General features: G+C 38.3%; 4 protein-coding genes across 4 annotated transcripts; 1 reads left to right on the top strand and 3 right to left on the bottom strand.

Moving 5' to 3' along the window:
* Nucleotides 1–193: 193 nt before the first annotated feature.
* LOC134812038 (ribosome-releasing factor 2, mitochondrial-like) lies at nucleotides 194–2,705 on the bottom strand. Its single transcript, XM_063819225.1, has 2 exons — nucleotides 2,526–2,705; nucleotides 194–2,283 (listed from the first exon to the last, which is right to left on the bottom strand). Exons 1-2 carry the CDS (start codon nucleotides 2,650–2,652, stop codon nucleotides 332–334), a joined length of 2,079 nt encoding a protein of 692 aa, XP_063675295.1. The 5' UTR covers nucleotides 2,653–2,705; the 3' UTR covers nucleotides 194–331.
* A 118-nt stretch (nucleotides 2,706–2,823) lies between these two features.
* Nucleotides 2,824–5,256, bottom strand: LOC134812039 (tubulin--tyrosine ligase-like protein 12). The gene has a single exon (XM_063819226.1). The coding sequence runs from the start codon at nucleotides 5,230–5,232 to the stop codon at nucleotides 3,310–3,312; it is 1,923 nt and encodes a 640-aa protein (XP_063675296.1). The 5' UTR covers nucleotides 5,233–5,256; the 3' UTR covers nucleotides 2,824–3,309.
* Nucleotides 5,257–5,384: 128 nt separating this feature from the next.
* Nucleotides 5,385–22,575, bottom strand: LOC134812037 (TBC1 domain family member 17-like). Its single transcript, XM_063819224.1, has 10 exons — nucleotides 21,859–22,575; nucleotides 21,529–21,627; nucleotides 20,797–20,951; nucleotides 20,411–20,511; nucleotides 18,444–18,508; nucleotides 17,667–17,813; nucleotides 9,181–9,271; nucleotides 7,291–7,397; nucleotides 6,730–6,893; nucleotides 5,385–6,249 (listed from the first exon to the last, which is right to left on the bottom strand). The coding sequence occupies exons 1-10, from the start codon at nucleotides 22,511–22,513 to the stop codon at nucleotides 6,217–6,219; spliced, it is 1,617 nt and encodes a 538-aa protein (XP_063675294.1). The 5' UTR covers nucleotides 22,514–22,575; the 3' UTR covers nucleotides 5,385–6,216.
* LOC134811993 (uncharacterized) lies at nucleotides 12,371–15,361 on the top strand. The gene is made up of 5 exons (XM_063819167.1): nucleotides 12,371–12,542; nucleotides 13,585–13,703; nucleotides 13,968–14,136; nucleotides 14,839–14,993; nucleotides 15,125–15,361. The coding sequence occupies exons 1-5, from the start codon at nucleotides 12,425–12,427 to the stop codon at nucleotides 15,359–15,361; spliced, it is 798 nt and encodes a 265-aa protein (XP_063675237.1). The 5' UTR covers nucleotides 12,371–12,424.
* Nucleotides 22,576–22,794: the final 219 nt, after the last annotated feature.

Raw genomic sequence — 22,794 nt, 5'->3', positions numbered from 1 at the left:
TTGAGGGGACCCATTTGATCGTCTTCACCTGTATCGTTGGTTAAATAACCACGATTGAAACCACGATAACGACGATAACCACGATATTGTTTACAATATAATGGTTACGTTATTGATTAAATATCAACTATTGTAAGTTATTGACTACTAGCATATCGGAGTGACGTGGTCATGATACAAAGATTTCATGTCATCAAATAAATAGAAGAAAAGACTGAATACATTATAAGTTCAACTAGACAAAACAACGGTTATCATTATATTACATCAAACTAAATCCCCAAATGAACAAATAATATCACTTTCTAAAAATCAAAACATAGTCAACACTTCACAACACACCATCCTTAAACATCTTCACAATGGTCCTGCAATCCTCAAGCTCCATGGGCCCGTACCTAACCGTCTCAATCCTCAAAACGGAGGCACTACCTCTAGAAATGTGTCTCATCCGGCTGCTGAAGTCAGTAAGTTTGGAAAGTGGGGCATTACCCACCAGACTGAACCAGTCTCCCCCCTTTGAGAAGGACATCTGGTATTCTAGGGATCCTGCTCTCAAGGAGAAGTCCGCCATGATAGCTGAGGAGTATTCTTGAGGACCTTCTACTTCTATCTCTGCAAATGGTTCGCAAAGTGTCATCAAGGACTGGTTATCTTTGAAAATTTGTTTGATTGCAGTTTTCACCATGAGATTAAGGACTCTCTTCTCTTCTTTGGAGGGAAATTTGTTGTGGTCGGGTGGGTTAAGGTTAAAAGAGGCAGTGATGTGACAGTTTGATAATTGCAGACCGACCAGAGGACCAATAGTAAGAGAACTAGCAATAGCAGGCTCCACTACTTCACGGGTTATTGGGCAAACATTCTCAACAGCAACAACTTTCCCAGATTCAGCTGGAGATATTGTCAGATGAAGTTCTCCGAGAGGGCCCGAGTGGAAATGCTCTATTGGTTGAGACACAGTTTCCATGTAGTTAACCCTGAACTTGTAAGCTTTGCACTCCAGACCATGCTCGTCCTTTATTCTCTCTCTGACCACACTGAGATGGAGCTGACCCGTTCCCCCCAGAACCAACTCTCCGTTTTGGCTCTTCTTTAGTGTCAAAGTGGGGTCCTCAAACGTCATGGCAGTTAAAACTTTTTCTAATCTATCATTTGATATAGAGTCTGTTGCCTCGATGGTACAGAAGAAAAGAGGCTTTCCATAGGTCATAGTTGATTTCAATGTTGTGTTAGATTCGACCAATTCATCAAGATTGCCACCTTTTGATGCGAATGATTCTGCTACGAAAACATCACCAGTCCTGAAGTCCTTGCAACCAGCAATCATTGTAATACCCCCTGCTTCACACGAACTTTGCAATTTCACTTTATCAGCATCTATTTGAAAAAGATTAGACACTTGATAAGACCGTTTAGTTCTGACATTAAGAACTTTACTCCGAGGCTGTAAAGTCCCAGAATAGAGCCGAGTCTGGCATAAAACCCCTCTGTTTGGATCAAGAGAACTTTTGAAAACCACGCCACATATCTGATCTCTTAAACCTGCAGGAAGCTTTGAGACGGTATGCAATGGTGACGGCAAGTACTGAATAATAAAATCTAGACATGATCCTATCCCAACTCCTGCTAAGCCTGACCCCACACATACAGGCGTTACTTTACCTAAATGGAGCTGCCTTTTGACGCTTTCTGAGATCTCCAAGGGAGGTATCTTGGAAGGATCACAGTCGTGTGTGAAGTACAGATCCTCCATAACCTCATCTACCTCTGCGAGAGACTCAACTGTGTCCGTCAACACATCAGAGGAGGGTGTATTAGAGACCCCAACTAGCTGATTATCCTCATCATAAACAGGGTGATTAACTAACACAGGTACCGTTCTTAATGTGTTCCTTATTGAGGACATGCAAAGATCAATGTCCCTTTTTCCTCTGTCTAATTTATTCAAAAACACGAGTCTAGGCACACAAAACTTCTCCAGCTGCTTCCAAACAGTAACAGTTTGAGCCTCGACCCCCCGAGTTCCATCTATCACCACCAAGGCCCCATCCAGTACCCTCAGGGACCTCTCCACCTCAAAACTAAAGTCAACATGCCCGGGCGTGTCTATGATGTTAAAGAGGTGACCGGACCAGTGTGTCTGGACGAAGGCAGAGTTCACGGTGATACCTCTGTTCTGTTCACATGGGAGGAAGTCTGTGGTGGTGTTGCCGTGTTTGATGGTCCCCGCTGCTCGTATGGCCCCAGTTTCGTATAAAATACGCTCAGTCACTGTAGTTTTACCTGAGGTTCAGAGCCGAATTAATATTCTGAGGTAAATTCGATTCCGACTGCAGATTTTGTCACAAATTAGGTAATCTAATTTCACTCAGCAAAACGACAAAATGTTTCTTCACGTTCATTTATATCCTACACTTCATGCTTTGAATTAAACTTTAGTGATCAGTGAAGTAGATATAATTATCATGTTTGAAGTCTCAACAACAGCCACATTATTTCCACTACGATTTAAACTCTAAATTTACCTGCATCAATATGAGCTACAATTCCGATATTCCGTATTTTACTGGCTTCAGTCGAGAAATATCTAAAATACCGACATCTTCTTCTCAGGATAAGCTGGCATCTTGCGCGGGCTTGTGACAGTATCATTCACCGTTCGTCATGTCAAGTTTTCATATAAACATATATAAAAACTGCTTCCTGATAGTTTAGGTGGTTACTCTAATATGGTCGTGGAAGCACTCTGATTTTCACCCTTCTCAATTATAATCTTATAATAGTTTCTTGACTCATGATTTTAATGGTTACTCGCTTACAGTCAAAATCTAATTTTATCAAAAATGATGTTACACAGTATTTGAGCATACATGTTGAAGTTCAAGACTTAATAAGGACACAATCATTGACACATAGTTCTCAATTTTTAAAAATATAATGCTAAAATTAAACCTCTTTAACCTATTAATATAATAGCTCTTATAATATATAGTTTGTAATAAATTAGTCTTCATCAGGATAACTGTTAAGAATATCAGTCCAACTATGACCAAATCTCTCCAAACTGTACTTCAATTGGAGGCCACTAAAACTATAAGCACTCGAACAATGTTCTCGTAACTCTGCACACATATGAAACTTTATTTTAAATTTCCCATCACTGAGTTCGCATAAATACACAAGTCAGAACGCGAACGGTCCATTCTCAGACTCATATTCGTCACAGTCACCGTAAAAAAAGATTTTATATAATAAGTATAACGATTAAAAACATTCCTGAACTATAAGAATCCCCCTTTAAGAGTGTTGTCAACTGATTTCAGTGACCGGAATGCCACTCACATCCTCGCACAGAAGGGTCTTGAGACAATGATTGTAAAACTCAGGGTGATACTGACAAGCGCGCTGGTTATCAGGATTAAAGTTAACTTCGAGGAGTTGGGGAACTATTTCAGTCTTGTCACCGTTCCACTTCAGCATCATATCCAGAGCGTAGATAGCTCTTGATTGGGCTGAGTGGGCAATGCCACGTGGAGGTGGCAGGGATACAGCACTTTCGAAACATTCCTTGATCATAGAACAGAGCTTCTGATCGATTTCCGTCCAGGACTGATCGGGATATTGCTGTTCGAACATCTCCAGAAATTCCACGTCACCGATTTGTTTTAATTCTGTGGCATCATTGTAGTTCATAACGGTGAAGTGCTTCTCGTATTCGTCAAACTCATCCAAAGCAAAAGCTTGGTTGGCAAACCTCAGCCAGAACACGTTGTATTTGTACAACTTCAGCGGTTCAACAGATTTCAGAAGAACCACATATCTGATATCAAACTTTACCCGACCAATATCTCCTCGGAAGAAGAGAACGGGGTTCTCAATGTATTTCTGTACCACTTTCGGAGAAGTGTACGCTAGTTTGACAATCATTGCAAGGTTAGAGGTGACGTAGGTACCTCGTCCGCGGGACAGATTCCAAGGTTTGATAATCCAGGAGTTATCAAGACCTGCTTCCTCACGCTCAAGGAAATTTCTCACAAAAACTGGCAACTCGTTCACCAGATCAAACCCTACCGGGCACCACTGGGGGTGCATGTCTTCAGCCCAGCTCTTACTTGGGCTGTTCAAACGGGCGATTATCAGCTCATCAGAGCGCTCCCGGTCCTGGTCATCTATTTTACACCTCCTTGCTACCTTCAGCAACAGATCCTTGCAGCATACCACGTTCTCGTTGGGGAACTGATTTATGATTTTTGTGGGGCGCTGCTCATAGAACTCTTTGAACTTATCAAAGTTGCTTGAAGTTGAGATAAAGTCAGCGTCCTTGTCGGAGTTGACCACTTTAAAGAGAGGGTCAGAAAGAGAGTCCGCCATGAACTTCAAATCTGTAAAAACTTTAATAGGGTCGGATGGAGAGGCTGCCTTCATACGAAGGAAAGCTGGGTGTTCCGAATCACATCGAACTTCTTCAGGGAGAGTCTGGTCCTTCCTTCCATACAATTTGTAAGGGTTCAGTTTCTCCACTTCTTCCATCCGCAAATTATCCCGGTCCAGATCAATGTGATCTCGGAAAATAGCAAGTCGAGCGGACCGCTTGCCAGGATCACTTTCACCGAGAGTGATGTCTCGTGTGATGACAGTCTCCGACGCTATCTCATCCTCTATTGGCCACATCAGGGTCACAGCAAACTGTTTGGTGATGTGGAAAAAGGGTGCCATCTTCATGTTTGGGGTCTCTGAGTGCTGGATCCGTGAACCAAGCTCATCCATCATGTAACAAACAGTTAGTTTCTCGGTGTCCTTCTGGATGGTGTATGTTTCAGCCAGTTCCCAAATCTTCTCTGACAACTTCTCAATCAGTTCCTCAAGGCCAGTCTCCTCCTCCGACTCGTAGCCGTCACCATCAGGGTAACCAACTCCAGTCAGACTAGACATCCTCTGAGCAAGACCTGGGATAGATCTCAGAGCTTTCTTTACCTGTTCAGCATGGAAGGTCCAACAGTGATCCACAAGGAAGATGGTGTTGGCGTCGCTGGAATCAATAGTGGATGTGGACTGGACCTGCCAATTTTCCCCGTCAGTTAACATCATCATGCAATCCCCCGAATCATACTTCTCCAACTCAATCTTCTCAAAAACAGTTCGGTAATACCGTTCAGGTATTCCTGCGTGAACTAGCTGTGCTTTGTGAAGCGTAAGGAAGTCTTGGTACTCGTGGGCGTCCCTCCCAATCATTATAGTCCTAATTATGAGTAATAATTAGTAATGATTAGTGAAAATTAGTAATTATTCAGACCTATTATTATACTGATAATAATTAGAACTAAACTACCGAGAGAGGTTATCAAAATATTGTATTTTGATATTAGATAAAAAGCAAATTGTAAATTTCATATTAACTAGTATGAAGGAAATTGTCACTTCATAGCATAGTAAAACACTTATTATCAATTCAAAAGTTTTAGATTGCAAATCAAGAATGTGGATTTTCATAGCGATAACATACAAAGTTCAAAAAGTTTCTTTTCTTTTTTAACGTGCAGTTAGTAATCACAGTAATAAGAAATATCTACATATATCATTATATATAAATCACATGCCCATTTCAAATCAAAATTAAAAGAGAATTCGTCAAAATCAACAAATACACAATCTGGGGTAGCTATGATCATTCAAATTTCAAATCATAAAACACACAAAAAAGGGGCCAGCCCAGAACCACAACGATTTCCGAACATTCTGCTCAAATTGTAAAGAAAATAGTAACTCTGAAACATTAAATCAGCTCATTACATACAATAAACATGGTCACATTGAACTATGGAGCCCTTTTAAATAAACCGGGATGTACAATGGGCATACTGTGGTAAGGTTTCTAAGAACCTTATTGATGTTATTTAATTTTAATATTTAATTTTAATTAAAAACGATAATGTTAATGATTAATTGGTACATTTTTCATTTTTGCCTATTCGACTGAATACCGTTCAATACCGTTCAAGGGTTCAAGTAATAACATTTACACGTCTTGTCCAAAATAATCCTTAGCTATGAAAAGTTGTATAAAATCTATTTAAAAACTATTCTTTACCTATGCTATAATTATAAAGACTTCCCTATTAATTTGAGAAGAGCCCACTGAGGCAGAATTAAAGGTTCACCTGTCAGATTATAAATACTATTTGTCAGGTTTATTATTCTCAGGATTTAAAGGATCGTTTACCAGGTGCGGCTCGCCCATTCCTCGTACATCTGTGGGTATAAATATTAAAGCACACTCCTGCTCTTCCTCAGAAAATAAACCAGTGGTTTAAGTAGTTATTAGTTAATAGTGGCAGATACAAACTACCTAACCGAGTACCGACTAGTTTAACAGGGAGATGGTCGTAAGACGTCAGTGAATAAATGGTGCTGGTAAACTTTAATAAAATAATGAATAACGTTGAGTGATAGAGGTGGATGCTGCATAGTACCACATTGCTACATGCTTTAAATTATAGAGTTAAATTTCAATTATCGCGATCGAGAGATAAATTTAAGTACAGTACAATTAAAATGAGAGAATTGACTAAAAGGGTCAAATGATAGTGCTAAGTGATTATGGTTGGTGGGCTAGACAGTGAAACACGCAAATGTAGTGTATACTTCGTAAGATTACATCATTAGCTCAAATTATTTGTTATATAGTAGTGTTGAAAGTATTAAAACTAACTGCTAAGTGATGGAACGAACCTGGCGAGCATGGCAGATAGCTGACATATCAGACAACTTGAGTTTGCCTGTCCACTGGTACACATCAGTCTGGTCGGTGAAGGAGAGGAGAGTAGAGCGAGAGGAAACTAGGATAGCTATTACCAGGAACATGTCCAGCGAGAGCAGCTCACACTTACCCAGTCCTGGGGGAGTGGTTAAAGATAATGGTGGATAATAATAGTGGATAATAATAGTAGTGGATAATAATAGTAGTGGATAATAATAGTAGTGGATAATAATAGTAGTGGATAATAAAAGTGGATAATAATAGTGGATAATAATAGTAGTGGATAATAATAGTAGTGGATAATAATAGTGGATAATAATAGTAGTGGATAATAATAGTAGTGGATAATAATAGTAGTGGATAATAATAGTGGATAATAATAATAGTGGATAATAATAGTGGATAATAATAGTAGTGGATAATAGTAGTGGATAATAATAGTGGATAATAATAATAGTGGATAATGATAGTGGATAATAATAGTAGTGGATAATAGTGAATAATAGTGGAAAGAAGTAAATAATAGTCCTCACCTTGCAACTGTATGTAATGGGTCGGTTTAAGGGAGTTGATGGTTGTGAATATCTTCGTCGCCATATCAAATGTTTTGCTTTCCCTCTTAAATGCGAGGAGAATCCACCTGAAAAATGGATTACAGAAAGAAGAATCGAATAAATTTCTTTTTTGAGGACAACCTGTACGCAATTCTGTTCAATTTTGATAATAATCATTCCAATAGTAGTAATAACAATATTGGGGGATTTCCAAACAAAATCTCCATATTTTCGGATCACTATTATTCCGCCCGCCGTTAATTTGTACCCCTATGAATATTTCTCTTAAGTGCAATTAAATCCATTATCTGCTGAATACCCGAGTAGGGAGGTAAGGAGGAAGTTGTGGGTGAACTGTGTGTGTTTTATTAATCAAATTAATAGTGTAATTGTGCTGTAGTTAACCCGTCAATTCGGTCAACAGTTTGGTCACTCGTCTGTACTGACAAGGCGGTGATAATACTGTGATAACTTGGTTAATTGAGTTTATTAATTGCTAATTCATATCATTATCACTTTTTCATTAACATGTGGTTTACGCAGTATCACACTTCTACAACAATGACCCGGTGGTTGCATACACGAGTTTTTCATTTTGGTTTTACCCGAATTTGCCATTAATAATTATTTGTTTGATGATGTTACGATTTAATCGCGATTTAATGTAAAATAGTATTTTAAAAGCCTTTTAAAAATTCAAAATTATATCAATTGTCGCACTTGTTCGCTTTATATTATATAATGATATTGATAACTAGAAATTTAGGTATTTAATATTTATTCATTGGGTAATGTTTTATTCATTAATACTGCTAAAATGCCATAAAAGCATTATATACAACTAACAGGAACCCGTCTAACTCTAAGGTCTAAGCTGGTAACAATTATAGACAACGATATTTATTTATTTATTTATCTCGCGATTTACGCCACTTGGGGGTCCAAATTTCGGGACCTAAAGTTCTTATTCCTTGGCCAATATTTTATTTCTTCATACTGATAAAAAGCCATAAAAGCATTTGACCCAGCCAAAAAATGTTCAATCGTATATACCGCAAGATTTGTAACTCTCGACAGAGTCAGAACTCAGTAATATGGTCAAATCAATTTCGTTACCAATGTCATTTAATGTCAACCAAACATAAAAAGTGGCCTCTTTTAATTTTCACTTTCGATAATTAAATTTGTGAAGTCTTTAAGGTAGATCAGTAGAACTTAAGTTGCTATAACTCCGAGAGTTTACTTATTTTGAATAAGTATGTGTGGACAGTGGACACCACTCAGACGAAGTTAATTTTATCATTATGCCACTAGCAACTAGGGCCTAGGGGTAACTAGGGGTAACTAGGGGCAACTAGGAGTAACTAGGGGTAACTAGGGGCAACTAGGGGTGACTAGTATAGGGGTAACCAGAGGTAAGTAGGGGTAACTACAGTTAATTATGGGTAACTAACTAGGCATAACTAGTCGGCCGCTGAATACCGCTGACACCGAGTTTTTGTCAGACGCCATAAGATCAATATTAATATAATGAATAAAATATAGTATTTGTGCTATAATCTGAACTTACATCGATTATACAACAATAGTGCGGAGAAATGAACTAGATTAACTTTCTGACTTTAGTTTTAATATAATGATCCATCAGTGATCAGTTTCTGCTTTCGGACTATTGAAGTATTGACATTGATAAGCAACTTATGTTCTAGAACTTTGATGATGCACAAAATTTTAAATGACTCATCTTAAAGTATATTATCAAAATAATTGGTCACGCCGCTGTTCGCCGCCGTCGCTAGTTCATTTTCCCAACGAACTAACATTTACGCCACGGTCAACACTGCTTCCTGGGCTCTTGAAAAAACTTACCTTTGACAGAAGAGCATGTTAGAGCAGTCTAGGAACTTCAGTTTATTGTACAATTCCGGATCGTGGATATTAAGAAGTTCAGCTACTCCATCTGAAAGAAACTGAAATTAGTTATTTGTTTTGGAGGGTTGGGCGACTACCTAATACTTCCTAATATTGGTGATAAACAGATAAGGTTGTTTGTGGGGAGGTAAACCATATTATTTTTGATACGTGGAAGTGGCAGTGATAAACCAACAGGCTTCTAGCATCGACCTATCAAAACCCAGCTAGACTATGATTTGGGGGGGGGGCAACCATATTAAAGTATATTAAAATGTAGGATTTTTCCCGATTTTGACCCCGGGATATACTTTAATATACTTTAATATACCTACAATATACTTTAATATATCCCTATCTCCTTGGAGGCCTACATCAAAAATTGTTGCTCAAAATAAGCTTGAAATGCAATTCTTAATCGATTCCAAAAAGTTCTTGAAAAAATATTGAAAACTGATGGAGTTATTTCAATTTTAATGAAGTCATTTTGGATAGTATTCCGAACCGAGATATTATGTGCAATTTTCCCAATTTTGTTCATGGAGGTCTTTTTACTTAGTATCCACTATATTCAACAAACACTGAGTTATATCTTTCACATAGAGTTAGTCTCATTAAAAAATATTAAACTTTTATCGAATTTGGGCAAAAGCGAATTTGGGCAAAAGCGTATGCCCAAATATGGGCATATTTTTTAAGCTCATAGCTCAGACAATTTTTGACCAATCTGGATGGAAGTTCATGTACTAGTCCTAAAACAGGCTTATCTTGCGAATCTGAGTGAAAAATATAGTTCATCATGTAAATCTTATTATATATATAATATATTAAAGTATATTAAAATGTAGGATTTTTTCCGATTTTGACCCGGGGATATACTTTATTATATTATTATAAAACAGGATCTTACCGACAAAAATGATTCTTAAAAATACCTTAATGCGGTAAACTGTACCCTTGAAAAAGATTTTCCCAACATCTGTTGCATGCAGCTATATCTCTAATTTCGTTCAATTCATGCAAGTTGTCCATTTGCAAATTTCTACTACTTAAATCACTTCTTAAAACCGATAACAAGTTCATTCTAGGTCTCCCCAATCTACCAATGAATAAATTATCTGATTCAATAGCAAAAGAGAGAGCCGTTTGGGCTGGGGTGTTCTCCATACTCCTGAGAATGTGTCCAAACATCTTCCACCGCTGGTGTTCAATACGCTTGGATAACTTTTCAACTTTGCACCTTTCATACAATGCTTTGTTGCTTATCATACCTTTAGGCCATTTGATGTTTAAAATGGACCTGAGGTGTCTACGATGGAGTGTGTCCATTTTCTCCATGGTTGCTTTCTTAGGACTCCAACTATTTGAGTTGTAAATCAATACAGATACAACTTGAGCATCATATAACCTCAGCTTTCTTTCAAGGGAAATTTTCTTACCGGACAACCATACTTTTCCAAAGTTCTTAAAAGCAATCTCAGCTAGGATTCTCCTTCTTTGAATGTCCTTCTCAGTACAGAGTAAGGAACCTAGTGACTTGTTACTTCGCCATGGTTCGTTATTAGCTAATGGCTGACCGTTTGTGTCTTTATCAGATTTTTTCGCCAGGTAGAAGGTACTGAATTCAGTTTTACTTTCATTTACTTGGAGGTTCCAGTCTTTGAGAATCTCCTTCACTGTAGGAAGGAAAATTCTCAGTTTCTCGATGTCCTCGTCAGCAAAGTCACAATCGTCTGAATATTCCCACTCAGTTGGAAAACCTAGTTCTGATACTGGTGGGTTTGGTCTCCCAGATACAGCTCTGAGGTGGTGTAAGGCTGCTGCAAGAATAAGTGTGAATAGCTTTCCAGATAAACTGTCACCTTGAAAGGCTCCGAGTAAACTTTCAAACTCTTCCGACAGTGAGGAGTTAACACGAACTCTAAGGAGAGTATTCGATAGAAGGTATTGAACTAAGCGAATGTCGTCCTCCGAACAACCAGCATCCTTCAAAACATTGATGATAGTGTCCCTTTTCACGGTATCAAAAGCTCTACTCATATCAATACCCATTTTGCTAAATGTCCATTTCTTCCTCATCACAACAGATATTAGCATTCTCTGAGCCCACACAATGTCAGAGCAGCTCCTACCTCTCTTGTAAGCACTCTGCCATGGCATGGTGTAGTTGTCAATTCTACTCTCAACCCGTTTTAAGGCAATTTGAGTGAGCATCTTCCTTGATCCGTTTAACAGTGTAAGTGGTCTAAGGCTTGTGAGGGGACCTTTAGGTTTACCGGGCTTCTGTAGAGGAGTCACAATACCTTGTCCTATTGAACTTATGTATTTGTTCCCACTAAATGACTCGTTAATTGCCTCAGCATACTTCTCAAAAGTGATTGGATGGGCGTACTTTATCAACTCATTCTGGAGATTATCTGGACCACTGGCACGGTTTGATTTGAGTTTACTTGCAGCAAGTTCAACTTCAACTGGTGTAATGGGGTTATCAAGTGGTTTTGGATCGCAGGTAAAAGGTTGCAGGCCAGCTTCAACTCCTTCTGTTAGTTGTTTTTCGAAGAAAGATTTCGCTGTGTTTGCTTTCCCTAAATCAGTACCAATAGGGTTGTTGTTGATATCATTGACCACTATGTTACCCGACTTTTTTATTCCAGCTAAAGATCTTGAAGCTTCAAACATCTTTCTAGCATCGTCAGTGTTATTTATTTCTTCTGCTAGAGCGTCAGCCTTCATGTTATTTATTTGCACAAGTCTCTTAGAAATGCTATTCTGAATCTTTCTTACTGCTCTCCTATCTCCACTAACATCACTACCATTTGGGGCTGATTTGATCTTTAGAGTCTGATCACGCTTTTTAGCCCCCCCCCCCCCCCCCCGATTTTTGATTAAAACCCTTTTTTGGATCTCATTATGAAAAGGATATGCAGTAAAGTCATATGAAAGGAGGCGGGTGATTAAGTATTAAAGGCGTCCATCAAGTAATTAACATGCAAGCTTGAAGCACCGTGGGAATTTGGAGTAACCAATTAACACGGAAACCAGAGAAGCAACCTTTTTAAAGTCTCTAATGCCCAACGGCAACTAAATAATTAAGTAGCCATGGCAACTACATAAGAGCATAAGACGTGACCATGGCAACTAAATAAGTAACCATGGCAACTAGATAAGTAACCATAGCAACTACTTTACTTCTACAGTTACCATGGCAGAAAGACGGAGGAGTCAGGTAGTGCTAATACTCTGTGGATCCTTTAACCCGCTAACTTTCACTCACCTGAGGGTTCTGGAGATGGCTAAAGATCAGATAACTGCTAAATCAGGCTAGACTCTTTATTAAACTCATACTAATAGGCTCGACTGAACCTGAATTTTTGGGCTATATTAAATTTAGCGGTTCCCTAAATCATGGTTTAATTAAATTCTTGGCAACCAGCCCAGTTGGTTTGAAATTGAACGTGCCAATATTTTCCATACATACTGTACAGTGTACATTGTACAGTGTACAGTGTACAGTGTACACATGGCAGGGGTCGCATGGGAAATACATGTTATTAACAAACTTACGATCACCTAGTCAAAGTTTTCATTTGTTGGTCAAGTAACGTCGGTCCAGGTTATTAAGTTGGTTCAGGTTTAGTTGCTAATTACTCCAGATTTAGTAGGACCAAGTTTAGTAGGACCCGGTTTAGTTGGTTCAGGTTAAGTTGGTCCAGGTTTAGTTGGTTCAGGTTAAGTTGGTCCAGGTTAAGTTGGTCCAGATTTGGTAGGACCAGGTTTAGTTGGTTCAGGTTAAGTTGGTCCAGGTTAAGTTGGTCCAGATTTAGTAGGACCAAGTTTAGTAGGACCCGGTTTAGTTGGTTCAGGTTAAGTTGGTCCAGGTTTAGTTGGTTCAGGTTAAGTTGGTCCAGGTTAAGTTGGTCCAGATTTGGTAGGACCAGGTTTAGTTGGTTCAGGTTAAGTTGGTCCAGGTTAAGTTGGTCCAGATTTAGCAGGACCAAGTTTAGTAGGACCCGGTTTAGTTGGTTCAGGTTAAGTTGGTCCAGGTTTAGTTGGTTCAGGTTATGTTGGTCCAGGTTTAGTTGGTTCAGGTAAAGTTGGTCCAGGTTTAGTTGGTTCAGGTTAAGTTGGTCCAGGTTTAGTTGGTTCAGGTTAAGTTGGCCCAGGTTTAGTTGGTTCAGGTTAAGTTGGTCCAGGTTAAGTTGGTTCAGGTTAAGTTTGTCGAGGTTTAGTTGGTTCAGGTTAAGTTGGTCCAGGTTTAGTTGGTCTAGGTTTGGTTGGTTCAGGTTAAGTTGGTCCAGGTTTAGTTGGTCCAGGTTTAGTTGGTCTAGGTTGGTTTATTGTATCAATGTTCCTTTCCATCAGGAGTAAGTGTGGTAGGTGGTCTAATATCACCAGCTCATGACGAATACAGCAGACAGAAGGACACTCTTATCTCCGCTAAACACCGTATCAAGATGATACGACTCACTCTAAGTGAACAGGTTACTTTTTATCGGGAGTAACATTTCCCAAACTTTTCTTTTGATTTCAAAACTATTTTCCTTGCACACTAGGACTAAGTAGGAGAAATGTAATATGTTCGGGTTTTACTTCACATAAAATTTTCCTTTTAAAACTGTGATACACGAACTGTAATGAAGGCCAGAAGACGTGGATACGTCTAAATCTTCCAAATCTGCTTTTCCCAAAATCAAGTATGATGAAAGTAGCCGTGAAGGTGGAAACTAAAACTACCCCATCCTCAGGAAGACAAGTGGGTTCAGCTGTGGGACTGGGAGGTGAACCAGCCAGGGTGGAGGTGCACTTCCGAGGTGCTCCTTGAAAGTGAGCGAGCGTGTAGGCAGATCTACGGAGCCGGGGTTAGGGTCATGCTTGTGTGTGGTATTGATATGCTCAAGAAGATGGCGGATCCGGGTTTGCAGGGTTTTATTATTGATGTTTGATATTTAGTAAATTACGATGGAAAGTTATTATTGTTCTGTGGTATTGCCATATTTCTGTTTGTGATAACGAGTTTGTTTGAGTGATTTGTTGCAATCTTACCATGTTTATTGCTCATATATAAGACAAAATTCAAATTTTACGATCAAATTTAACCATAATCCATCAGACGACTACCTACTGAGGGGGGGGGGGGAGCCAAGTGGATATTTGTAGATATTTGTAGATTAATGTAGAATGGATAATCCACGAAAAAAGTGGATGACATTCTACAAATTTATACATTTATCTCCAAAAATTCAGTAGAATTTCTGGGCACATATTTGAGATTACATTTTTTGTAGATAAATGTAGATATTTGTAGATTATTGTCAATGGATAATTCACGAAAATTCTACAAATTCTACAAATTTATACATTTATCTCCAAAAATTCAGTAGAATTTCTGGGCACATATTTGAGATATAAATTTTTTGTAGATAAATGTAGATATTTGTAGATTATTGTAATGGATAATTCACGAAAAAAGTGGATGACATTATCCAAATATCTACAAATATCCACTTGGCTCCCCCCTACTGATATTGCAAGATAATTTACCAAATCCCCTGAAATAATAACGACTAACCAATAACACATTGTCTGTGCATAATATCATACACTTCTTGTCTGCAGAGTGTTGGGCCCCGATAGATGTGGAGTTTATAGTGAAGAGGTATGGTTTATTAGTACACATGCGGAGAGGGTACGATGTAGAGGAGGTACTGCAGGAGTTCCCGGAGCATTACAGGCAGTACATCCACCTGGTACCCAGTACCGTACATTGTGAGGTGAGACTAATTGCTGTGTCAAATAACAACACACTTTTCATCATTAACAGTTTACATCATTATAAACAGTACTATGTATTAGTTTTGTCAGTGGTTAGGTTCAGAACCACTATTAAAGTTGAACCCCCCAGGTGAGCTCTACAGAGATAAGGAGTCTCACAGCACGTGGTCTCAGTACCCGGTACCTCCTCTCTAACAAGGTAGTCACGTACATCAACAAGAACAGACTCTACCAGGGACACACCTCCCCCCGCGTGGTTAACCCCACCCTGAGCTTCACCCCACGCGCACCTGGTCTAATGGTCGCTTACACTCCTCCCCCACGCGGCGGATCTACCGGCGACTACGAAGAGAGTGATGTGGAGTGATGTTGTCATGGTGATAAGGGAGTCACGTGTAATGTTGTCATGGGGATAAGGGAGTCACGTGTAATGTTGTCTAGTGTTTTGGTAGATATTATTTCCTTTTTATCTAGTATTTCGTTTTTTGTTCTGATGATTGTTAGGTTTTTAAAGCACTTGCATGTTATAGGTAATTTAGCATATTAACATAAATGCGATAGAATAGGTTTAGTAAATGTTTCGATGGTTTTGGATTTCCTTTTTGTGCGAATAATTTAATGAAAATGTATAGTTACCGTTAACGAGCCTGTTGCGAATTAAAGACTGCTTAAAATTAATACATAAAACTAATAAATAAAAGATTAAAAAACTACAAGATCAAACGTAGAAAAAAAATTAATTACAGGGTGTTGCAAGACTCGTTTTCAGATATCGAATGCCGCTCAAAATTCACAATTTTTCGACCCAAAGTTTGGCGAAATAAAAAATTGTGAAAAATGATGTTTTAATCCGTCTTTGCTGCCAAAACCTAAATTGTGGGATCTAACATAACAAGCATCTTTGAACTGATTACAACCAATCTGCTCCTTCGTAAATCCAAGAATTAAAATTTCAAATTTGGAGAAGAGTTTTGAAACACCCTGCAGATTAGATATGAAACTCTTTGTTGTTGGGGTTAATTATCTTTACGAATTGTATTATAATTTTGTATCTGATGATGAATATTTTTTATCATTAACCATTCAAACGAAAATAGGGTTGATGGTAAACATTCATATTATTACCAAGCAGATCAATTACATCGAATACAGATATTTTGATGTGATCAAAACTTTTCAAAACTGTTTAGGGTACTCTAATATTTAGAAAATGTATTTTAATTTTAGATTTAAATAATAAAAATATTCATACTTGTATTTAAAAGTTATCAGGGACATGATTACTGGTGAGGTGAGGTAAAATGAATGAGTTAGTGCAACTTCGGTTTAATTTAATATCGATTTTTATTTAAATTTATATCAAATTTACGAATCAGTTAAATTATTTAATCAGGGCTTTTTGTAGCCCCACGAATGCCTCACTCAAGAAACCCTCAAGAAACCCGGACATTATACCAGTTTTAACGCCAGACTTCATTAAATCGGAAACTTTATCGGCATAAAAAGACGGTTATATTTTCCTAAAATGGAATTTCCTAATGGTTCAAGAATTGAACCTCCCAAACGACTTCTTTGACAGTACCATCAAGTGTATCAGCCATGAATCCTATTAATTAAGATGCCCGTCTCGACACACTTAAAATATGCCAACTTTTATACTGCCGGGGCGCGGTATCTTGTTACAAGAATATGGTATAACTTTTAACATTATATATTATATATCTTTATATGTTAAATATTAAATATTATATAAACTGTGTTACTCTGCCCGGCGACTGGGTTATAACTACCCAGTAAACGAGACTAGTAAACACGAATAAGTTAACAGTTTCTGGCATTTTCAGTAAGCAAAATGATAACGTCATGTAGTATAATATCTAGATACTGTTGTGAAGTTTGTTTTCTGACGCGAGATAAGGATTTAACAATCAGCTGAACCAATATTGAACGATCAAAAACCAGAATCACAAATTTAGTTCACCACCATCTACTACTAGATATATTTTAAACAACCCTTCAGGAGCTTTCAGGAATACTAATATGATATTTATGTGATGATTTATTTTTAGTAATTTGCTTACAAATACATTACGAATTAGATAGTAATAGTAACTAATCAATGAATTTTTAGATGCTTTTTAGTAGTGTTGTTCTATAAAATGTAGTTTTTAGTTTTGATTAACTTTGATGTATCATTGTGTTTTATCAAATAATAACTTAAAAATGTCGATGAATCATAAAAATCGTGCCGCAAAGTATGTTAAGACTGCTTCATTGTTAGTACACACCACACATGTGTCCTGGACTCTTGTCCCCTAGTCCCTACGCATGTAATTGCAATAGGACGTTATTAAATACTCCAAATACATATCAACAGTAATTTCTTGATAAGAGTATTAAACTTACTGAGTTTGGCCATGAGCCCGGTCAATACAGACCAACAGTAATATCTTGATAAGAGTAATAAACTTACTGAGTTTGGCCATGAGCCCGGTCGAGTTAAGAGTAATATACTCACTGAGTTTGGCCATGAGCCCGGTCAATACAGATCAATAGTAATATCTTGATAAGAGTAATAAACTTACTGAGTTTGGCCATGAGCCAATAAACTTACTGAGTTTGGCCATGAGCCAATAAACTTACTGAGTTTGGCCATGAGCCAATAAACTTACTGAGTTTGGCCATGAGCCCGGTCGAGTTAAAGAAGAGCTTGTTCCTGAGGACGTAGTTAGAGAAGCCCCAATAAGCAGCCACCTTGTCGTCTACCGTCACTAGAAACATGCTCAGCACCTCGTTCATGCCCTGCACGTACCCTATATCTGCACAGTGAGATTGTTATTATCTCAAACTTTTCTAAATACGCTAAAAGGTAAAAATCATGTTATGAGAAGAAGATATGGGAGGATAAATCAAAAAATGTATTTTTTGTAGATCTGTGTTCCAGCAATCTTCATCAACAGTGATTCGTGCCCTGACGACCAAACACACGAACACAACACACAACACACAAACACAACACACAAACACACAAACACAACACACAAACACACGAACACAACACACAAACACACGAACACAACACACAACACACAAACACACAAACACACAAACACAACACACAAACACACAACACACAACACACAAACACACAAACACACAAACACACAAACACACGAACACAACACACAAACACACGAACACAACACACAAACACACAAACACACAAACACACAAACACAACACACAAACACACGAACACAACACACAAACACACAAACACACAAACACACGAACACAACACACAAACACACAAACACACAAACACACAAACACAACACACAAACACACGAACACAACACACAAACACACAAACACACAAACACACGAACACAACACACAACACACAAACACACAAACACACAAACACACAAACACACAAAGACACAAACCTGGGTTGGTGAAACAGAAGGTCACAAGAAGGTCCCTCAACACATCTGAGTTTTCAGGACTAGAGCTGAAAGATCAAGTTTACAGTGGTGTTACTATGGTGTTATCATGGTGTAGCTGTGTTGTTTCCATGGTGTTACCACGGTGTTATATTCGCGTTTCTATTTTTTTCCATGGTTTTATCATGGAGTAATACCAGTACCATGGTGTTGCTATGGTGTTACATCTGTACCTACTGTTAAAAGATACGGTCTTGATCGGGGACTGTTGTCCTAGCTTCACAGTGCTTTCTTTGCAATATATTCCTACAAGACAAACATAATTGCAGACGATTTCATTGAGACACACCGGTCTTGTGTTCTGGCATACTGTCATTTCTCTGCAATAACTCAAAAGAATCTCAATACAAGCTGGGTTAGTCCTCTGACAGGGAGACCCTTTGACGGCTATACCTGTGAGCAGATGTTATTATGTTACAATGTTACCCAAAATAGACTAGAGATCGCCCAAACTATTATAATATAACGATGTCATTGCTGCCGACTGCCGAGGAAGTGAAGGATCTTTCAGATATAGATATTTCAAATATATAGACAAGGATAAGCATGTTCTTTCAAACGCTAGCTACAGACTACAGAGGCTGGAAACATTTACAATTAACGGTTTATGGACAAACCCCACACTGGTAAACGTTTATACAGTATTACACAGCACACTACTATTATAATGATACACCGCAACAACTCTGATACATTGTAGTAAGGTATATTCTCAGGTATCTCATATTCTCACGTGGAATCATTTATTCCAGGCTAGAAAGATCTTTGCAGAGAAAGATTTCATGTGCTTTCAAACTGTGTTGTTGTAAACACGCGATAGGTTGGCATGTGCTTCAATAGGATATTACATAAATTCGAGAGCGTAAAACGCCAGGTCACTAGTCATAGATGGATTTTTGGACCCAAATAAAAATGTCCGATTTGTGTTGCAAAGAATATTTGGGGTGCAACATGCTCCCAGGGGGGGCCTGGGGGGCAAAACGGAAGGCCAGACCTTCACTATTTTTAAAGGACATTAGAAAAACTTAAGGGGGGGGGGGGGGGGGGGGGCGGCAAAAACAATTTGCGCGGGCGGGGGGGGGGGGGGGTGACATCGACAAAAAATTGAGGAAAGGCCACAATTGGCAAATTTTGGTCATAATTTGTTGGTAAAAATCGAATGTAAATGTTCATTATACCATTCCCGATGTAGCTGAAATACAACTTTATTTATCAATTACAGAACAGCGAACAAGATGGTAATGTTTACTTTCATCAAACATTAATTTAAGCAGCATTAAAATTTTAAGCCGATAAATGGACATGGGTTTCACTTTTTCCATCGACGAGATGTACAAAAAAATCGTATATCATATATTAATAGCAAGGTATGCCGTATGCTGAGGTATTGACTCCCGGAGAAAAAGGCTCTGAATAGGCGAAACGCACTTTTCAGCAGTTTTGACTGTAATTCAATGTTTATTTTTGTCAAATATTAAGTTTAAGCAGCATTTAAGCCGATTCCCATGCACAATATACCACACATTTACTTTTATCTTATCAAAAAGTACATAATATCGTTTGCTGTAATTCAAGATGAATGTTTTGCTTCGTTCGAGTCGAATAACAGTAGCCTAGCAGACTATATTAAATTTTGATATAATTAATACATAATAAATATACCCGCGCAATTGCATTGCGCGCGCGCGCGCAAAGTTTTAAGGAAGGCTGCCATATTGCATTCTTATTTTGTCTCAGCGCCTTACAGAAAGCACTGATCTAATCTGTGTCCATGTGCGACACTTTGTCATTTTCCATGAGGTCTTCGCTTTAATATCTAGTATTATGATCGATCAGACAAATCAAGGAGGTTCAAGTATGCTTCCTTCAAAGGAAGCATACTTACGATTCCAGTCTGAGCACACACTTACATGTAAAATGGATGATCCCGATCTGTTCTAGGAACATCCTTGTTAATAAGGTAAATCAGCTTTTGTACCCTCGCTTTATCAACATTATCGTCTTCATCGTTCTAAATATTAAGGAGAGTAATATAATGTTGTCATTCAATTAAGATATAACATCTTTTTCAATCTGCCTATCACACGAAATTAAGGTATTATTATTATCAAGGTATCTTAATTTTTCGATTTTTACCTAAAGTTATGAAGTAATGACTCAATTTCGTATAGTAAGTTATATATTTTGAAAGTTGATCCGACGATAAGCTGATTTTTGCCGTGGAAATATGAACAAAACGATAACAACCGAAGTGGTATTTTTCAGACACAGTTAATGATTGGTATATTGAACTCACCAGTTGCAGTATTTCTGACCAAGTATTGAACAAGTTATTGAGCTCGTTTTCCTTATTCTTATCCATCAGTACTCTTTCGTTGTGATTAGAGAATGTCTCGTAGAACTCAAACAAGTATTTCCAACCTTCCTGCAGCAACTCTGTTGGCCAATCATCTGAGAGGACGACTCATATTAATTAATAATATCAAATAATAAATAAATGAATCGGGTTTAAACAGCACTATAACCGTAAATACGAATGATTACTTTTCGTACCATTCCATCATCGAGTTGCAATATAAGTTATATGAAACAGAAATCTATGGTTTATATAGTTTCATTGTGTCTTATTATATGACAGAAAAAGTTCAGAAATCGGAATAACGTCACAGGCGCAAAATTTTCACTAACCGTCACAAGTTTCATTAACCGTCCAATAAATACCAATAATGCCTTCAAGTGTCAGATTATTAAACCATCCAACTTTTAACTTGGCAATTCACAGGAATCTGATCTATATTAGTAAAGTGTGTAACCATGGTTACTATAACTATAACTTAAGTTACATAGTTACAGAGATAGTGGCAATGCTTCAAATCAATCCTCTCTCATTGTATGTTATACAGTAGGAAGGTAAAAGCCGCGGTAAACCGGGGTTTGGATTGCTCACCTAATGAATATTATACCCTCGTTTGGGGGATGGCAATGGCCGCGGTAATTAGGTAATTAGGGGGCGTCTTACAGTACTTACATTCCAGCAAGTAGTTATAGAACTGTTGAGCGTCCAACATTTGACCGTCTGAGTTGAACAAGTTGAACCATTCTGTGTGAGTTAACAGTGGTCTGGTACCTGAAACATTTCAACAGTTCATTAACCGAGTAAACATTTCTCATAACCTACCAACTAAACAATGACTATACTGCAGGGAAATCTGTACCGAAGGGACCGTGGCCGAAATGCAATTAGACAGGGAAATCGGCTCCCCGACTGCGGTCGACCAAATTATTATTATTACTAAACAATGATATTTCTCCAAAGCAGCTCAGCCACATAATCCAGCTGGATTGTGGACACATGTACCTAGGCTGAATCGTAGACTGTCAAACTCCCTCTTAAGAAACTCAATAGATCTGTCAAAGAGAGAGGGACTGGTGGATATGTCTCTCTGTAACTGCAATACACCATGACTAGGACTGTGCTGCAGTGAGGGGGTATACTCGGGAACTAGACGGTCACCTAGCACCGGCAAGGGCAGTCCTTCTATCGGCACCACATCTACATACTGCTCCCGCCTTTCTTTATCCAGTGTAACAATGCAATATTTTTCCTCCTCCTCCTCCAACGAGTGTCCTGGATTCTCTAGTAGATCGGTATCGGTACTGCTACTTTCAGTTGATTCAAGTTCAAGGGATTCAGATTTAAAAGACTCAGTTTCCGAGGACACGTTTGTGAGGGGGCTGGTTGTATTGTGGAGGAGGTGATCAGTAGGCAGTCTGGTGTCCTCCAGCTCTGATACTCCATTGCTGGTTAGGCAGTCTCCATTATTAGTTTCCAGCTTGTTTACGCCTGTCTCCCTTACCGTGTCTCCTTCATCCACCCTATCTCCAACATTCCCTTCATTTATCTCATGTTCTGTCTCTTTCAGTGTATCTGACTCTGATCCGGTTTCATCTGTCTTGTTATCATCTGTAGCTTCTCTGAGAACGGATAAGAATTTGTTGAATAGTCCGTCCATAAAGCATGATCACATGACAACCACCATATAACGCCATGTTATCAATATCATCCTGAGATTATCAAGTTGTAAGATAAAGCATATTAGTTAGGACCCAAGCAATTTCACCTGGTAATTTATTCACATGTTACATTATGATCTGGTTTGGAATCTAACCTTTTTTTACTAGCACTTTATCTTATAAAGTTTTACAACTGTGATTCATAGTGAAACAACGTAGAGAGATTGTCTTGGTATTCGATAATCCTAAACTGTAAATATTATATAACATCGACAGCATA

Source organism: Bolinopsis microptera, chromosome 2, assembly GCF_026151205.1.
Source record: "Bolinopsis microptera isolate Bmic1 chromosome 2, MBARI_Bmic_1.0, whole genome shotgun sequence".
Lineage (NCBI taxonomy): Eukaryota > Metazoa > Ctenophora > Tentaculata > Lobata > Bolinopsidae > Bolinopsis > Bolinopsis microptera.
Note: the sequence above shows the minus strand (reverse complement) of the source record. Positions and strands in the feature narration are given on the sequence as shown.